The sequence below is a fragment of the Cherax quadricarinatus genome, chromosome 2 (genome assembly GCF_038502225.1).
Source record: "Cherax quadricarinatus isolate ZL_2023a chromosome 2, ASM3850222v1, whole genome shotgun sequence".
Taxonomy (NCBI): Eukaryota; Metazoa; Arthropoda; class Malacostraca; order Decapoda; family Parastacidae; genus Cherax; species Cherax quadricarinatus.
Genome location: NC_091293.1, coordinates 29,206,616 through 29,224,727, shown reverse-complemented (window position 1 = coordinate 29,224,727; position 18,112 = coordinate 29,206,616). Strand labels below are relative to the sequence as shown.

Below are 18,112 nucleotides of genomic sequence, written 5' to 3'. Positions count from 1 at the left end.
TACTCTGTGGCTGAAGAAATACTTCCTAACATCCCTGTGATTCATCTGTGTCTTCAACTTCCAACTGTGTCCCCTTGTTACTGTGTCCAATCTCTGGAACATCCTGTCTTTGTCCACCTTGTCAATTCCTCTCAGTATTTTGTATGTCGTTATCATGTCCCCCCTATCTCCTGTCCTCCAGTGTCGTCAGGTTGATTTCCCTTAACCTCTCCTCGTAGGACATACCTCTTAGCTCTGGGACTAGTCTTGTTGCAAACCTTTGCACTTTCTCTAGTTTCTTTACGTGCTTGGCTAGGTGTGGGTTCCAAACTGATGCCGCATACTCCAATGTGGGCCTAACGTACACGGTGTACAGGGCCCTGAGCGATTCCTTATTAAGATGTCGGAATGCTGTTCTGAGGTTTGCTAGGCGCCCATATGCTGCAGCAGTTATTCGGTTGATGTGCGCTTCAGGAGATGTGCCTGGTATTATACTCACCCCAAGATCTTTTTCCTTGAGTGAGGTTTGTAGTCTCTGGCCCCCTAGACTGTACCCCGTCTGCGGTCTTCTTTGCCCTTCCCCAATCTTCATGACTTTGCACTTGGTGGGACTGAACTCCAGTAGCCAATTACTGGACCAGGTCTGCAGCCTGTCCAGATCCCTTTGTAGTTTTGCCTGGTCTTCGATCGAGTGAATTCTTCTCATCAACTTCACGTCATCTGCAAACAGGGACACCTCAGAGTCTATTCCTTCCGTCATGTCGTTCACAAATACCAGAAACAGCACTGGTCCTAGGACTGACCCCTGTGGGACCCCGCTGGTCACAGATGCCTACTCTGACACCTCGCCACGTACCATGACTCGCTGCTGTCTTCCTGACAAGTATTCCCTGAACCATTGTAGTGCCTTCCCTGTTATCCCTGCTTGGTCCTCCAGTTTTTGCACCAATCTCTTGTGTGGAACTGTGTCAAACGCCTTCTTTCAGTCCAAGAAAATGCAATCCACCCACCCCTCTCTCTCTTGTCTTACTGCTGTCACCATGTCATAGAACTCCAGTAGGTTTGTGACACAGGATTTTCCGTCCCTGAAACCATGTTGGCTGCTGTTGATGAGATCGTTCCTTTCTAGGTGTTTCACCACTCTTCTCCTGATAATCTTCTCCATGATTTTGCATATTATACATGTCAGTGACACTGGTCTGTAGTTTAATGCTTCATGTCTGTCTCCTTTTTTAAAGATTGGGACTACATTTGCTGTCTTCAATGCCTCAGGCAATCTCCCTGTTTCGATAGATGTATTGAATATTGTTGTTAGGGGTACACATAGCGCCTCTGCTCCCTCTCTCAATACCCATGGGGAGATGTTATCTGGCCCCATTGCCTTTGAGGTATCTAGCTCACTCAGAAGCCTCTTCACTTCTTCCTCGGTTGTGTGCACTGTGTCCAGCACATGGTGGTGTGCCCCACCTCTCCGTCTTTCTGGAGCTCCTTCTGTCTCCTCTGTGAACACTTCTTTGAATCTCTTGTTGAGTTCCTCACATACTTCACGGTCATTTCTTGTTGTCTCTCCTCCTTCCTTCCTTAGCCTGATTACCTGGTCCTTGACTGTTGTTTTCCTCCTGATGTGGCTGTACAACAGTTTCGGGTCAGATTTGGCTTTCGCTGCTATGTCGTTTTCATATTGTCTTTGGGCCTCCCTTCTTATCTGTGCATATTCGCTTCTGGCTCTACGACTGCTCTCCTTATTCTCCTGGGTCCTTTGCCTTCTATATTTCTTCCATTCCCTAGCACACTTGGTTTTTGCCTCCCTGCACCTTTGGTTAAACCATGGGCTCATCCTTGCTTTTTCATTATTCCTGTTACCCTTGGGTACAAACCTCTCCTCAGCCTCCTTGCATTTTGTTGCTACATATTCCATCATCTCATTAACTGGCTTCCCTGCCAGTTCTCTGTCCCACTGAACCCCGTTCAGGAAGTTCCTCATTCCTGTGTAGTCCCCTTTCTTGTAGTTTGACTTCATTCGTCCTGGCCTTCCTGCTTCTCCCTCCACTTGTAGCTCTACTGTGTATTCGAAGTTTAAAACCACATGGTCACTGGCCCCAAGGGGTCTTTCATATGTGATGTCCTCGATATCTGCACTACTCAAGGTGAATACTAAGTCCAGCCTTGCTGGTTCATCCTCTCCTCTCTCTCTTGTAGTGCCCCTTACGTGTTGGTACATGAAGTTCTCCAGTACCACCTCCATCATCTTAGCCCTCCATGTATCTTGGCCCCCATGTGGGTCCAAGTTCTCCCAATCGATCTCCTTGTGGTTAAAGTCACCCATGATCAGGAGCTTTGCCCTGCATGCATGAGCTCTTCTGGCCACTCTAGCCAGTGTGTCAACCATCGCTCTATTGCTCTCGTCGTACTCTTGCCTTGGCCTCCTGCTGTTCTGTGGTGGGTTATACATCACTGCTATTACCACCTTGGGACCTCCAGAGTGAAGCGTTCCCGCTATGTAATCACTTTCTTCTCCGCTGTCTCCTCTCTCCAGCTCATCAAAATTCCAGCGATTTCTGATCAGCAATGCCACTCCTCCACCCCCCTCCCCTGTTCCCTCTGTCTTTCCTCAGGATTTGGTATCCCGTTGGAAAGATGGCATCTGTTATCATACCTGTAAGCTTGGTTTCTGTGAGAGCTATGATGTCCGGTGATGCTTCTTTGACTCTTTCATGCCACTCCTCCCACTTATTTGTTATTCCATCAGCGTTTGTGTACCATACCTTCAGTTTCCTTTCCAACACTGTGGTTTGGGGGGCCTGTGAGGGTGGGAGACCTGGTGGCATACTGTGGGATACTATAGCTCGGTGTTGGGTGGAGGCTGTGGGTATGGATTGTAGTGTGTGTTGGGATGGTGTGATAGGTTGTATGGTTCTGAGAATAGTTGTGTGTGTGCTTGCCCTTGCTGTTCTGTTCTGCTCTGACTGACCTCTGCTGGTTCCATCCTTGTCTCTTTTCCTAGCTCCTTTCGCTTTTTTGTCCTCTCCCTCAGCTGCTGTCGTTCTGTTTTTGTTCTGTCTCTGTCTAGGAACACCCTCTTGTACTCTTCCGAGTATTTCAATCGTGGTTTCTCTTGGAGGATCCTGTTCTGCACTGTTTCCGTCCTGAGAATCAGCTTGATTGGTCGGTTTCTCCCCTTCGAGTACCTCCCTATTCTCTGAACATTTACAATCTTGTCCATCTCTTCACCTATTTCCGTGATGATTTTCTCAATCTCCTTTCTTTCTTCCTGCTGCCTTTCAGTGTGTGTCCTTTCCTCTCTCTCCTGAAGCCCATGGATAAACAATGATTTTGCCCTTTCCTCCTCCCATTGCCTCACCCTCTGTGACTCTGGATCCTGCCTGTATGTGGTCAGTTTCTCCCTTCATTTTTCCAGTGGCTCTTGATAGCATGGTTGTGCCTCAGCATTCGACTATCACCCTCTCCATCTGCAACCAGCTGTTCTTCCCTTTCACTCCTTGGTCCTCCTTGGCAGGCTGATATGAGCTTAGCATAATTCATAATTCCTTCCTTCCTGTTCGGCATCGCAGCTTCATATGCTGTGTCTTCTCTGGTCACTGCCCCTGTAACTCGCTTCAGCCTATTTATCTCAACTTCTAGGACCCTTATCTTGGCTACTGCAGTTTCGACTTGTGCCTCCCAATTCTTTGCGTGTGTGTGTGTGTGTGTGTGTGTGTGTGTGTGTGTGTGTGTGTGTGTGTGTGTGTGTGTGTGTGTGTGTGTGTGTGTGTGTGTGTGTGTGTGTGTGTGTGTGTGTGTGTGTGTTCACCTAGTTATTGTTGCAAGGGTCAAATAACAGCTCCTGACCTCTCATCTTCACTGATTGCTACTAAGTCACTCTCTCCCTGCTCCGTGACCTTTTTCATATCTCTTCTTAAAGATATGTATGGATCCTGCCTCCACTATATCACTCTCCAGATTATTTCACTTCCTGACATCTCTCTGACTGAAGAAATACTTCCTAACATCTCCGTGACTCATCTGTGTCTTCAGTTTCTAACTGTGTCCCCTTGTTGCTGTGTCCCATCTCTGGAACATTCTGTCTTTATCCACTTGGCAATTCCTTTCAGTATTTTATATGTCGTTATCATGTCCCCCCACCTTTCCCTCCTGTCCTCTAGTGTCGTCAGGTTGATTTCCCTTAACCTCTCCTCATGGGACATGCTTCTAAGCTCCGAGACTAGTCTTGTTGCAAACCTTTGCGCTTTCTCTAATTTCTTCACGTGCTAGACCAGGTGAGTGTTCCATTCTGGAATTGCATACTCTAATACGAGCTTGACGTACAAAGGGTACAGAGTCTTGAACGATTCCTTATTAAGGTATCGGTACGCTATTCTTAGGTTAGCCAGGCGTCCATATGCTGTAGCAGTTATTTGATCGATGTGAGCGTCAGGAGATGTGCTCGGTATTTTAGTTACCCCAAGATCCATTTCCCCAATCTTCTTGACTTTGTACGTGGTGGGGATAAGCTCCTGGAGCCAGTCGTTGGACCAGGCTTGCAGCCTGTCCAGATTCCTTTGTACGCCTGCCTGATCCTCATCCGATTGAATTCTCCTCATTAGCTTCACGTTGTCTGCAAACAGGGACACTTCTCAGTCTATCCCTTCCGTCATGTCAATCATATATACCAGAAACAGCACGGTCCTTGGTCTGACTCCTGTGGAGCCAGGCTCGTCTCAGGCGCCACTCTGACATCTCGTCACCTACCATGACTCGTTATTGCTTCCCTGTTAGGAATTCTCTGATTCATTACAGTTCCTTTCCTGTTTTACCTGCCTGATCCTCTATCTTTTGCACTAATCTCTTGTGTGGAACTGTGTCGAAGGTCTTCTTGCAGTCCAAGAAAATACAGTCTACTCACCACTCTCTCTTTTCTTACTTCCATTACCCTGTCATATAACTCCAGTGAGTTTGTGATACAGGATTTTTTTTCCCTGAAACCATGCAGGTTGTCGTGTATAAGCTTGTCCCTTTCTAGGTGCTCTACCACTCTTCTCCTGATGATCGTCTTCATGGCTTTGCATACAATACATTTCAGTGACACTGGTCTGTAGTTTAATGCTGCATGTCTGTCATCTTAAAAATTGGAACTACTTTTGCTGTCTTTAACACCTTAGGTAGTTGCCCTGTGTCTATAGATGCGTTGAAGGTTGTTGTTAATGGCACACACAGTGTCTCTGCTCCCTCTCTCAAGGCCCACGGAGAGATGTCGTCTAGTCCCACCACCTTTGAGTTTAGTTCACTTAGCATACCTTCAACGCCTCCTCGGTTGTGTGTATTATGTCCAGCACTTGCTGGTGCCCCCCACCATTCCGCCTTTCCAGAGTCCTTTCTGTCTCCACTGAAAATGCTTCTTTAAACCTCATGTTGAGCTCTTCACATACTTGTGTGTGTGTATGTGTGTGTGGGCCAACATATTGTGGCGGTGAGGGTTTGTGTCCTTTTCCCATCTCGATGCTGTGTTACTGTACTGTGGTGATGAGGTTTGATAAATCTGAGCGCCTGGCAAAGGATCCAGCAACCCATTTATCGGCATAAATGTTGAGAAGTTTTCCACTCGCCAAAATGGTTTGACTGATCGTGAATATGATATATGCAATATAACAGTATATCAATGTCTTTGTGTGTGAAAACCAAGAGAAAATAATTATTAGAAATCGAGCACATTTCATTCTCCTTGTCAGTAAGATGCCCAGAGTTATTTTTAAAAGGACCTATCTTTTCTCTAACTTTTGTTCTATAAACCTGGAAAAAAAATTTTGTTAGTTTTCGAATCCCTAGCAACTTAATTTCATAATCCTGTTTTGCTTTTCTTATCCCCTTTTTAATCTCTCTCTTTATGTGAATATATTGATTTATAAGATGACCCTCATCTCTTTTGATGCGCCTATAAATTCCTTCTGCCCTAAAAGATGTTTGGGCCTATTATTCATCCATTTTGGATCATTTCTAATCGATCTAATTTCTTTATTCAGAATAAACGTTCTATGGGCAGCATGTATAATGTTTAGAAAGCTCTCATATTGATAGCCCTCTTCGTTACCCCAGGACCGTTACTGAGTTGTTATACTTCCATTCAATGATAAAGGTAAATGAATTGTGGTCGCTTGCACCAAGTTTCTCTGTAATTTCTAAATTATTAACATGGGTTTCTGTGTTTGCCAGAACCAAGTCAAGCAGGTTATTTCCCCTTGTAAGTTCTGTAACAAACTGCTTTAAAAAACAATCCTGAACTATCTTTAAGAAGTTGTTAGACTCTGAATTCCCAATCAACCTGACTAAAGTTAAAGTCCCCTACAATTACTACGTTATCGTGCCCTGTGGCCTTAACACTTTCCTCCTACAGTAATTTTCCTTGGTCCCTATCCAAGTTTGGGGGACGGTATATCACGCGTAAAATCAATTTTTCACGATCCTCTCAAAATTCTATCCAGACAGGTTCTGTATGTGTTATTTCAGACTTTATACTCTTTTTTATGCAACAGTTCAAGCGATCTCGGACGTACAGTACCACCCCGTTTCCCGATACTTCTATCTACTTGGAACAATTTAAAACCCTTCATGTGACAGTCACCAAGCATGTCCCTATTTTTCGTAATAAACCACGTCTCAGTTATGGTAAATACATCAATCAATGTTACCAGCACTTACAACTAAACTCAACTCTTCTATCTTATTCCTAGCACTACGACTATTAGTATAATATAAATATAGAGACCCTCCTTTCACTTTTCCCTTCCTGCTCATTTCTGTTTTTCCACTATTCATATTCCTGTCCTTGTCACCTAGTGCCACTGGATTTCCAGTATCCACCTCAGTCTGCCTATTGTTGGTTTCCTTAAAACTCACAATATTACTGCATTGGGAGTTCATTGTTTTCCCCCCAAAATCCATACCATCGTTTTCTAGTTTAAAGCCCTAACAGTTTCCTCCACTGTATTGGCCAGTGCCCCAACCTCAGACCTCTTCTATGGCATACATGTCATTTCTGCCATAGAAGAGGTCCCAGCTGTCAATGAATGTTACTGAATCTTCCTTACAGTGTTTGACCAGCCAGTAATTGACACCAATTACCCTGGACAACCATTCATTTCCAACTCCTCTTCTTGGCAAAATACCACATATCACAGGGTTTCCACTCTGCTTCCTAATTATCTCTATTGCTGACCTATACCAGATAATCAGATCCTCACTCTTGCGTCTGCGAACATCGTTGCCTCCTGCACTGAGACAGATAATAGGATTGCTCCCACTACCCCTCATGATGTCGTCCAGTCTGCTAACAATATCTTCATCCCGCCCCCAGGAAAACACACCCTTTGCCTCCTCTTCCTATCCTTAAGACAAAAAGCCCTATCCACAAACGTAATCTGACTATCCCCAGCTATAACAATGTTCTTACCTCGACAGGTGGTGTATATGACGTTCTCGACGGTGTTAGTAGAGATCTCGTCACTAGCTGGCTTCACTGTGTCGTTAACAATTGTCCTTGAAGGAATTGTCTTCGTTGGAAGATCATGGATGGTCAATTCATATTCGTCTGATAACAAGGAAAAAGAGTTACTGGTTTTCACAGCAGTCCCCTGGACCTTCTTCATCTTCAGCTTTGTCTCTTCAGTTTCGACTAGCATCCATTCGTTGGTCTGATCATCGGCGACATTGTCCCAGGGATATTCCTTGCACGTACCCTTCAGTCGTTGAATTTATCTTCTTGCTTCCGTTATTTCTGCCTTCATCTGAAGATATAGCTGCTCGTAGTTGAGGGAAGCCATCATCACAATCTCAGGTAGCTAAGAATGGATAGCACACTAATCACGTCTTGACAGAGCAAGGTTTAAAGAGAGAACTCTTTAGAGGTAGCATTTATGACTAGTTAAGACATGCCTAATCAGGTAGGAAAAAGAGCGGTACAACGATGCAAGTTGCTTACCCAGAGAAGATCCTTTCCTCGAATCAAGCCTGATTACTTCCCACCCCTCCATGAATCCAAATGTTGTAGGACCCTTAAGGACATAGCGTTTCATAGCAAATTTAAAATTAATAATGCTTACCCAGGGACGAGACCGGGAGAGGAGAACCAGTGGGGTCTGGTGGCGCGGTAGTGCTGAAGAATGTCCAGTCCTGGACGTACTGGGTACTGACCCTCCGCCTGTGACATAAAAAGGGTTTTCGTTTTGTTATAAAGAAAAAAGTAGTACAACTAGCTAGCTAGAGTGTTTGTTTCCTGTTGAACGGATGGAGGATAGAGCTTCCATAACCTGCAGTAAATGGCTCCACACAGATTTAGTGCATCACATAAAAATAATAAAAATATAGAGAAAGAAATCAGAGAGGTTGATATAATTATTTACATACATAGTGAATATAAACTCACAATGCTGTCATTAACTAGTGACTAGTTAATGGTCCAAGTCTAACCGAAACGTAGTCAGAAGTTTCAGTCTCCTATGTGCAGGTTATCTGTGTTCATACATAGTATGTAAATGTTTACTAAATGTTTCAAGAAATAGCAAGAATACATTCAAACAACGGTTCTAATGCGTTTTTCTCATTCTCATTCTCATTACATATGTAGATAAAAATATTATCCACAGCTTCATATCATCCTTTATGGACGATACCAAAACAAGCATGAAAGTTGCCGCGGTAGACGACACTGAAAAACTGCAAGTATATATCAATTGTCTTCCAATGGGCAATGGAAAAGAACATATAAAAGATTTAGGTATAACAACGTCAGCTAACCTATCATTTTTGAAGGACACAATAAGACAAATGCTGCCAAAAAATTGGGCGTGAATAATGAGAACTTTCAAAACATAAGAAATAATGCCAGTGGTGACACACTTTCAGTCACGTGCGCTCTCTCGTTTAGAATACTGTTCAGTGTTAATGGTTCTATTCAAGGCAGGAGAGATATCACAGGGGTGTACCGAGCACCATGGCTTGCTTTAGAATCTCAGGTTAAAGTGTTGAGGAAGGAGGTTCTACTTCTTCAGGAAGAAAATAGGAGGCTGAAGCTTCGCCTAGATGGGTTTGGGAGAGTGTATGAGATGGATCGAGCTGGTAAGGAGGAAAAGGTTACCAACAGTGAGTTGGAGGGTGGCAGCTGCTTTGAGTGGCAAGTGGTTCACAATTCAGGAAGAAGGATGATAAGGAAGGTTAATTGAGAAGATGTGAAGGTAAGAAATCGATTCTCTATTCTTCAGGATGAGTGTACATCAGTGGTTAGTGAGGTTAAAGGTACCACTGACTCCCCTGCTAATCAAGGTAAGAATATTCTAATTAAGGGAGACTCTCAGGTAAGATATATGCATCATCCTTTTTGTAACAGAGTTAGTAAGGTCAGAGAGAGAGTGTGCCTCCCAGGAGGTGGTGTTGGTGACATAGTCACCAGGTTGGATAATATTATGTCAGGTAATGGGAACAAGCCCATTATCTTTCTTAGTGCTGGTGGAAATGACATCAGGAAGGGTAGGAGACAGGAGCTGTTGGATAAGTACAGGTCAGCCATAGATGTAGCCAGGTCTAGGGGAGGGATCCCAATCATATGTAGTATCTTGCCTAGAAATGGAGTGGGCAATAAATGGACGTCTAGGGCAATTTGTATAAATTGCTGACTAGACAGGTACTGCAAGGAACTTGCAATCACATTTATTGATAACTGGGACAAGTTCTGTGGCAAATGTGATCTGTATGCAAAAGATTGGGTTCATATCTCTGGGACTGGATTGCTGTATTAGCCAATTCGATTGAGGAGCTCATTGATGACTTATCTATGACTTTAAACTGATAGATTATAGAGGTATGAGTGTTTGTGGAAAACAATCAGGATGCATTACGAGGGTTGAAAACAGCAGATATAACCAGGATACTTCAGGAATAAGTTTAAAAGACAATATTCAAAATAAAGTTGCTAGTAAAGGCAAAGCAATTGTTCAACAAACAAAGAAAGATAGTAGAGGGCAACGAGTGACTAGCTCCCATAAGGTTTACTATACAAATAGTAGACGCCTAAGAAATAACATAGATGAGCTAAGATTACTTGAAAGTGCAGGTAATATAGATATTATTGTTATAACAGAGACCTGGTTCAAATTGAAAGATAGAGAAATGCCTTCTGAATGCAACATACAGGGTTATAAACTATTCCACATTGATAGGGTCAACGGGAAGTGTGGTGGAGTGGCGATGTATGTCAGAGATAATTTAAATTGTTGTGTTAGACAAAATATAAGATTAGAAACATCGGGCACAGAATGAGTTTGGCTAAAGTTTCTCGAGGGTCGTGAAAAATCAGTTTCGGGTGTGATTTATTGGCCCACAAACCTAGATAGAGAGTGCAGTAAGCTGCTATGGGACGAAATTTATAAGCTGTATATATATGAAAATGTTGTGTTAATGAGGGATTTTAACTTTAGACAAATTGATTGGAACAATGTGACAGGAAATCTTGAGCCTAGTGACTTTCTTGATATGGTTTAGGATTGCTTTTTAAAACAGTTTGTGACAGAACCAACTAGAGGAAACAACCTGCTTGACTTGGTTCTTGCCAACAAAAAATCACTAATTAATAATCTTTAGGGTTATGATGAGCTGGGGAAAGCAATCACAAATCACTTAATTTAAATATATCATGGAGCTACCCAGATAACTGCAGTCAAGTCTCTGTCCCAGACTTCCACTTGGACGATTTCATGGGACTAAGAAATTACCTGGCTGGGTTAAATTGGGATGACCTAACAATGGGTCAGGTAGGTGGTGTTGGTTGCCAATATGACGGTTTTCAGAGCATAGCGCTAGGGAAATTAGATCTAACAAAACTGATCTCAAATGGATGAACAATAGATTAAAACATCTTACTGGTCAACAGAAACGCATATATAGGCGTATCAAAAGAGGGCATGAGCAGTTAAGAAATCAACATATTCAATTAAACAGAGATATAAAAAAAAGGAATAAGAAAAGCAAAACGGGATTATGAGGCTAAAGTCGCAAGGGATTAGAAGATTAACCCAAAAGGGTTCTTTCAGGTATACAGAAGTAAGATTAGGGACAAGAGAGGCCCACTTAAAATTAACTCAGGCTCGATCACTAACGATGATAAAGAAATGTGTGTGAACTTTTCAACACTTACTTCCTCTCAGTTTTTACTCAGGAAGATACTAGCAAAATTCCAGAAATAATAAATTATGTAAAACAGGACGATAATAAACTATGAACGATTGGGGTAACTAGTGATATGGTCCTCAGACAACTAGAGAATTTAAAACCTAACAAATCCCCAGGTCCTGATGAACTGTTGCAAGGGTTTTAAGGGAATGTAAAGAGGAACTCAGCATATATTTGGCTAATCTTTTCAATATATCACTACAGACTGGCATAGTGCCAGACAAGTGGAACATGGCAAATGTATTACCTATTTAACTCCATAGTGGGAAAATTTATGGAATCAATAATTGCCGAGGCAATTCGTAGCCATCTTGACAAGCATCAGTTGATTAATGAACCTCAACACGGTTGTACAAAGGGGCGTTCCTGTCTTGTGAATTTACTAACTTTTTTCACTAAGGTATTTGAGGAAGTAGATCATGACATTGAATATGATATTGTATATATGGACTTCGGTAAGGCTTCTATAGAGTTCCACATCAAAGGCTATTGAGGAAACATAAGGCACACAGAATAGGAGAAATTTTTTCCTGGGTAGAAGCATGGTTGACAAACAGGCAGCAAAGAGTTTGCATAAATGAGGAGAAATCAGAATGGGGCACGTCACAAGCGGTGTTCCACAGGGGTCAGTGTTGGGCCCGTTGTTGTTCACAATTTACATAAAAAACATAAATGAGGGAATAAATAGAGATATAAGCAAATTTGCTGATGACACCAAAATAGGCCATCCAATTCATTCTAATGAGGACATTAGAGCACTCCAGGATGATTTGAATAGACTGATGCAATGGTCGGAAAAGTGGCGGATGCAGTTTAATATAGACAAATGCTAAGTTCTAAATGTTGGATAGAGAAATATCCTTGTCACATATAAACCAAATAATGTAGATCTTAATATTACTGATTGTGAAAAGGGTTTAGGAGTTCAGGTTAACAGTAATCTGAAACCAAGACAACAGTGCATTAGTGTTCGCAATAAAGCTAACTGAATCCTTGGCTTCATATCAAGAAGTATAAATAATAGAAGTCCTCAGGTTGTTTTTCAAATCTATATATCTTTGGTTAGGCCTCATTTAGATTATGCTGCACAGTTCTGGTCACCGTATTACCGAATGGATATAAATGCACTGGAAAACGTACAGATAAGGATGACAAAGATGATCCCATGTATCAGAAATCTTCCCTATGAGAATAAACTAAGGCTCCTGAATCTGCACTCTCTAGAAAGTCGTAGAATTTGGGGGTATTTGATTGAGGTGTATAAATGGAAAACAGGAATAAATAAAGGGGATGTAAATAGCGTGTTAAAAATATCTAGCCTAGACAGGACTCGCAGCAATGGCTTTAAGTTGGAAAAAAATCATATTCAGGAATGATACAGGAAAGCACTGGTTTTGGTAACAGAGTTGCGGATGAGTGGAACAAACTCCCGAGTACCGTCATAGAAACTAAGACGTTGTGTAGTTTTAAAAATTTGTTAGATAAATACATGAGTGGGTGTGAGTTGGACCTGACTAGCTTGTGCTACTAGGTCAGATGCCGTGCTCCTTCCTTAAGTGAATGTGACTTGGCCCGAACACAAGGCAGAAACACCATGCCTGGAATCCTCGATGCCCCGAGAGGCTCGCCAGAACCAGAATTCAAGGAGTCTGAAAGACGCCAAAAACTCGGCAGCAGGCTACGACAGATCATCACTCTCAGCAGACGATGGGTGCAGAGAACTCTGCCATACCGCAGACCTCTCATCAGGTCACCCAACTCAATGCCCAGGAATTCCCAACCCTCGAAACCTCAGCCAGGCGTCATGGTCAGGAGCCTCTTGCACCCCTACCTCAACGAGGAAACAGAAACAAGAGGAACAGGAGGCGTCAACAGGGTACATCTTGTCAGCGCGATCAGCAGGCGGCACTAAGCGAGCCCCCACCGGCCATAGCACGACAACGCAGGCACTCCTTACCCGGCACAGCCGCTTTGCAGGCTCAACTGGCACCTCACCAGCAGATGACGGCTACCTAACTTGCTATACAGCAACAGACCACGAAGCATACAATAAAGAAATCCAACCCTCATCAGTCCCTACAGATCACAACAGCCCAGATAATATCCACTGTTTCGAACCCAAAACCAACGCAGGCCCTCACCAAGGAGGATCTCGTAGCACTCATCAAGGCGTTCACGGATATTATTTGCAACACAATCAACTCCACGGAACAACAAAGCGTATTCCGGCAGATGGTCTGTACGCTCCTGAGAGTGTGCTTACTGACCGAGGAGGAGACGGTGAACGCCCTGAATTTGCAGGTTCTCAGAGCGGGCAGGGCTCAGTCCCCAGCTCAGGAAATAACAGCGAATGAATAACTTCCGTACCAAATCACACCCTCAAGGTCCTACAATGGAACATTCAGGGCCTTAGGGGCAAACAGCACCTCTTGCTGTAGGCAGTAATTCGGGATTGGGCTGACATCGTCTTGCTACAAGAAACTTTGACTGTCCAGACTATGTGCCCAAGACTACCCGATTTTGTTGGGTATTTTCGGCACATGGACGCGGGCGTTCACTGCAGAGGCACAGCTGTATTCGTATCCGATACAATACCTCACGAGGTTATAGCCAACCCTGTGGACTGTGGGGAAGATGTCGAGGTACAGGCCATCCTTGCACACATGCCTGTGGCGCCCATTACCATCTATAACATCTACAAGACCCCAAGACACACCCTCGACATTGCAGAGCTCTTCGCGCTAGCACGCACTGAGTGTATTATTGTGGGTGGAGATTTCAATGCACATCACCCAATGCTGCACTCTCACTCAGCAACCAATGCTGCTGGCAGACACATAGCAATGCTCCTACACGATATTCCAGAGGTAAAGTTGCTAAACAATGGAGACCCTACACACCTGTTGGGTGGCTGCCTCGACCTTACCTTCGGGACAAGACAACTCGCTGCAGGAGCCACATGGGAAACTCATCCTCACCTTCTCAGTGACCACTTTGCAGTGATCACCACCTTCAACATCAACAGGCCTCCCACAGTTGTGCTGCCTCCTAGATGGGACGTAAAGAGAGCCAACTTGAAGGTGTTCCAGGATTATCTCCATGACTGGTGGTCCACATACACTCTATCTGAAGACCGTGATATGGCTGAACAGGAGCTAATCACTGTTCTCATCCAGGCAGCAGAGTGCGCAATTGCAAAGAAGCCCGCAGGACCCACTCACAAAAGAGACTGGTGGTTCTACAACGACGAGGTGCGGGAGCAGAACCACCGCATCAACTCTTTTAGGAAGCTATACAGGCGTAACTCTACGGCAGAGAACAGGAATACTCTGAGAGCCATTGTGCAGCATGCCCGCAGAGTCTCTCTCAGAGTAAAAACTGAGAAATGGATGGAGTGGTGCTCAACATTCGGGCATCACACCACCTTATCTGAGATATGGGGCAAGCTCAACATAGCAACTGGCAAGAGCAAGCCGAGGCCACCAGCACACCCGAACCCATCCCAGGAAGCTGAGAAACTAGTGGAGCTTTACACTTCCAGGGGAGCCTCCCCTCAGCTCCTACAGGACATCCGGAATATACAGACGGATCTTCTGCCACAACGCCAGTTAACAATACAAGCTGCATGTGAGTCGTAAGATGTGACTGATGAAGACCTCACGGACTTGGAACTCCGACGTGCCATTAAGAACACAGGTGACACTGCCCCGGGCATCGATGGTGTTACGTACTCCATGATTGTACGGGCTGGGCAGAGTGGATGGGAGGCCATACTAGACATCATAAACAAGTCGTGGAGGGCCGAGACACTCCCAGCAGCTTGGAACAAGGCTACCATCGTACCAGTTCCAAAGCCCAAGGACCCAGGCAGTATGAGACCCATATTGCTGACCAGCTGTTTAGCCAAGACTGCTGAGAGGATGGTGCTAAACAGCCTCCTATGGAAACTTGGACCCCCTCATCATCACATATTTGACTTCACCAAAGGAATGGGTACAGCAGAGTGCATAACCACCCTACTAAGCCAGATTGCTGAAAGTAACAAAAAACCTAGTATCGTCATCTACCTTGACCTTGAGAAGGCATTTGAGCTAGCGAGCCCCACAGCAATTCTAGCAATACTAGCTCGGAAGGGGATCAAAGGACGCCTCCTGGCCTGGATAGAGTCCTACCTTAGGGACAGGCAGGCCTGTGTCAGCTACTCTTCCTTCAAAACCCTGGAAAACGGCACGCCACAACGAGTTGTGCTCAGTCCTACCCTGTTTAACGTCCTTATGCAGGAACTTGTGAGCCTTCCCTTTCATAGTGGTATGCATCTCCTCAGCTATGCTGATGATCTTGCACTCGTAGTGAATGGGAAAGGCAATTTGGAGCGACAGGCCCAGAGAGCTTTGGACCTAATTACGCAGTCTTGCAAGGAACTAGGCCTACCTGGAGTCTACCTGGAGGGAATTCCGGGGATCAACGTCCCCGCGGCTCGGTCCACGACCAGGCCTCCCGGTGGATGAGGGCCTGATCAACGAGGCTGTTACTGCTGGCCGCACGTAATCCAACGTACGAACCACAGCCCGGCTGATCCGGCACCGTCTTTAGGTATCTGTCCAGCTCCCTCTTGAAGATAACCAGGGGTCTTCCCAAAATGACCCTTATTGCTGGTGGGAGGCTGTTGAACAGTCTTGGGCCCCGGACACTTATTGTGTTTTCTCTTAGTATACCAGTGACGCCCCTACTTTTCACTGGGGGTATGTTGCATCGCCTGCCAAGTATGGAGTGATTTCTGTGTGCATATTAGAGACCAGTCCCTCCAGAATCTTCCAGGTGTAGATTATGATATATATCTCTCGCCTGCGCTCTAGTGAGTACAAGTCAAGTGCTTCCATGCGCCCCCAGTAGTTAAGGTGTTTGATGGAACTTATAAGTTCAGTAAAGGTTCTCTGTACATTCTCTAGCTCTGCAATTTCACCTGCCTTGAATGGGGATGTTAATGTACAGCAGTATTCCAGCCTAGAAAGAATAAGTGATTTAAAAAGGACCATCATTGGCTTAGCATCTCTTGTCTTGAATGTTCTCATTATCCATCCTATCAGTTTCCTAGCAGATGTGATAGTGGCATTGTTGTGATCCTTGAAGGTGAGATCCTCTGACATTACCACTCCCAGGTCTCTCACATTACTTTTCCTCTCTATTGTGATCTTGGCCGAGAAATCTCTTGTAATGATGTTCAAGGGACCAGATCCTGTGAATAGAATATGTATTCATGATATAGAACTTGAGTGGACAGGCTCCTGCCTATACTTGGGAATCTACATTGATAAAAAGCTGACCTTTCAGAAACAGGCCGAGTATGTCAGGTCACGTGCTCTACTCAGACTCAACGCCATGAGAGCCATGACGAGGCACCGTGCAGGGGCAAGCAAAGATGTACTTCGCTTGTACTATATACAAGCTATTCGCTCGCTCATTGACTACGGTGGACCAGCGTTAGCTCATCTCTTCCCGCAGAGCAGGCGAAGGGTGGAGGTCATACAAAACCAGGCGATAAGAACTATGCTTGTGGCCCCCATCTGGACCAACACAGTTTGTCTCAGATCTGAGGCCCGGCTTCCTTCCCTGGCTGACAGAGTAAGATACATAAACGCCTGCAAAGTAGCCACGATTCTGCACCGGCAGCAAGGTACCCCACTAAGAAGACTGATATTAACAACCATGACACAAGATCCAACTCTCTTCACTGATTACTCCTGGATTCGTTCGTTTTGTGCTGCTGGGCGGAAGATGCTGCCTATACAACTACTCTTTGAGAAGAATTGTGAACTTCCTGTTGCTGGGTATCATCCACCACCTCCCTGGCGCCCAGATCCGACCGATGTTTGCGTCATGCAACTTCCTATCTCTAAGCGTCTCTGCAGTCAAGACACCCTCAGCAATCATGCTGAGACAAGCATGGCACTGGGAAAGGAACGCACATGTGCAGTGTATTTCACAGATGGTTCTGTCGACCCTGACAGAAAAAGAGCAGCAGCTGGACTCTACCACAATGGTCACACATAAGGCTGGCGACTCCCTGACCACTGCACGATCCTTCAAGCTGAGCTGGTGGCGATTCAGCAGGCATTGTCACATGCCACACGACATCGACTCCGTCCTGTCATACATGTTGACTCCACCTCTTCAATCAATGCCCTCTCCCATCCTCAACCACAGGACAATATTCACCTTATCACATCGATCCTGAGCATAATGACAGCCTTAGAAGTTCAGGGTAACAGATCGACATTGAACTGGATCCCCAGCCATGCTGGCATCCAGGGAAATGAGGCGGCAGATGATGCAGCCAAGGCAGCCACAGTGTATCCACATGTTGGGATTACTGTCCCCATGAGCCTACGACAGACCAAACTGGTGGCTGCCAGAGCAATGAAACTTATGGGGGAGGTCTTAGGTGATACCCCATCTCAACAGTGGTACCGAGCAGTGTACCGCCATCCATTGGCTTCGTTTGGGCTTTCCCACAGCCAAGATGATCGTAGATAAGGATGAGATGTTCCAGTACTGCCAGCAAATTGTCCAGCGCCCCCTAACACACTATCTTCTGGAGTGCGAAGTTACTGAGACACTCCGCAGGCAACTAGTACTGATATCCCCTCCCGAAGAGGGTCCAGAGATGACTGAGGCCACACTACTGTACCATGGAGTCAACGAACCAGACAAGCTGTTGCCCGTCATAACGACATATCCTCCTCCTCGCTAGTGTCCACAGTAAGGAGCACATACAGTGTTGTCGCTTATGAGATGCACCAGATGAGCTGACCAGAAGAGTGCTTGAGCCGCATATGTCGCATCATTGTAGAAATCTTTCTCCCTCGGGAGCCAGAGACGGGTCATCACAAAATTGAGACCCGTGCCAGGACTATGGTCT

The 18,112-nt window shown here is 45.0% G+C and overlaps 1 protein-coding gene across 2 annotated transcripts in view; it reads right to left on the bottom strand.

Annotated features, from left to right (window-relative positions):
* The window catches only part of LOC128691116 (cytochrome P450 302a1, mitochondrial), a 335,719-nt gene that overhangs the window by 165,122 nt on the left and 152,485 nt on the right, over positions 1-18,112 (bottom strand). For both annotated transcript variants that reach the window (XM_070089509.1, XM_053780095.2), the window contains exon 4: positions 8,073-8,170. In XM_070089509.1, the coding sequence (XP_069945610.1) occupies positions 8,073-8,170 (98 nt within the window). The remainder of the gene's footprint in view (positions 1-8,072; positions 8,171-18,112) is intronic.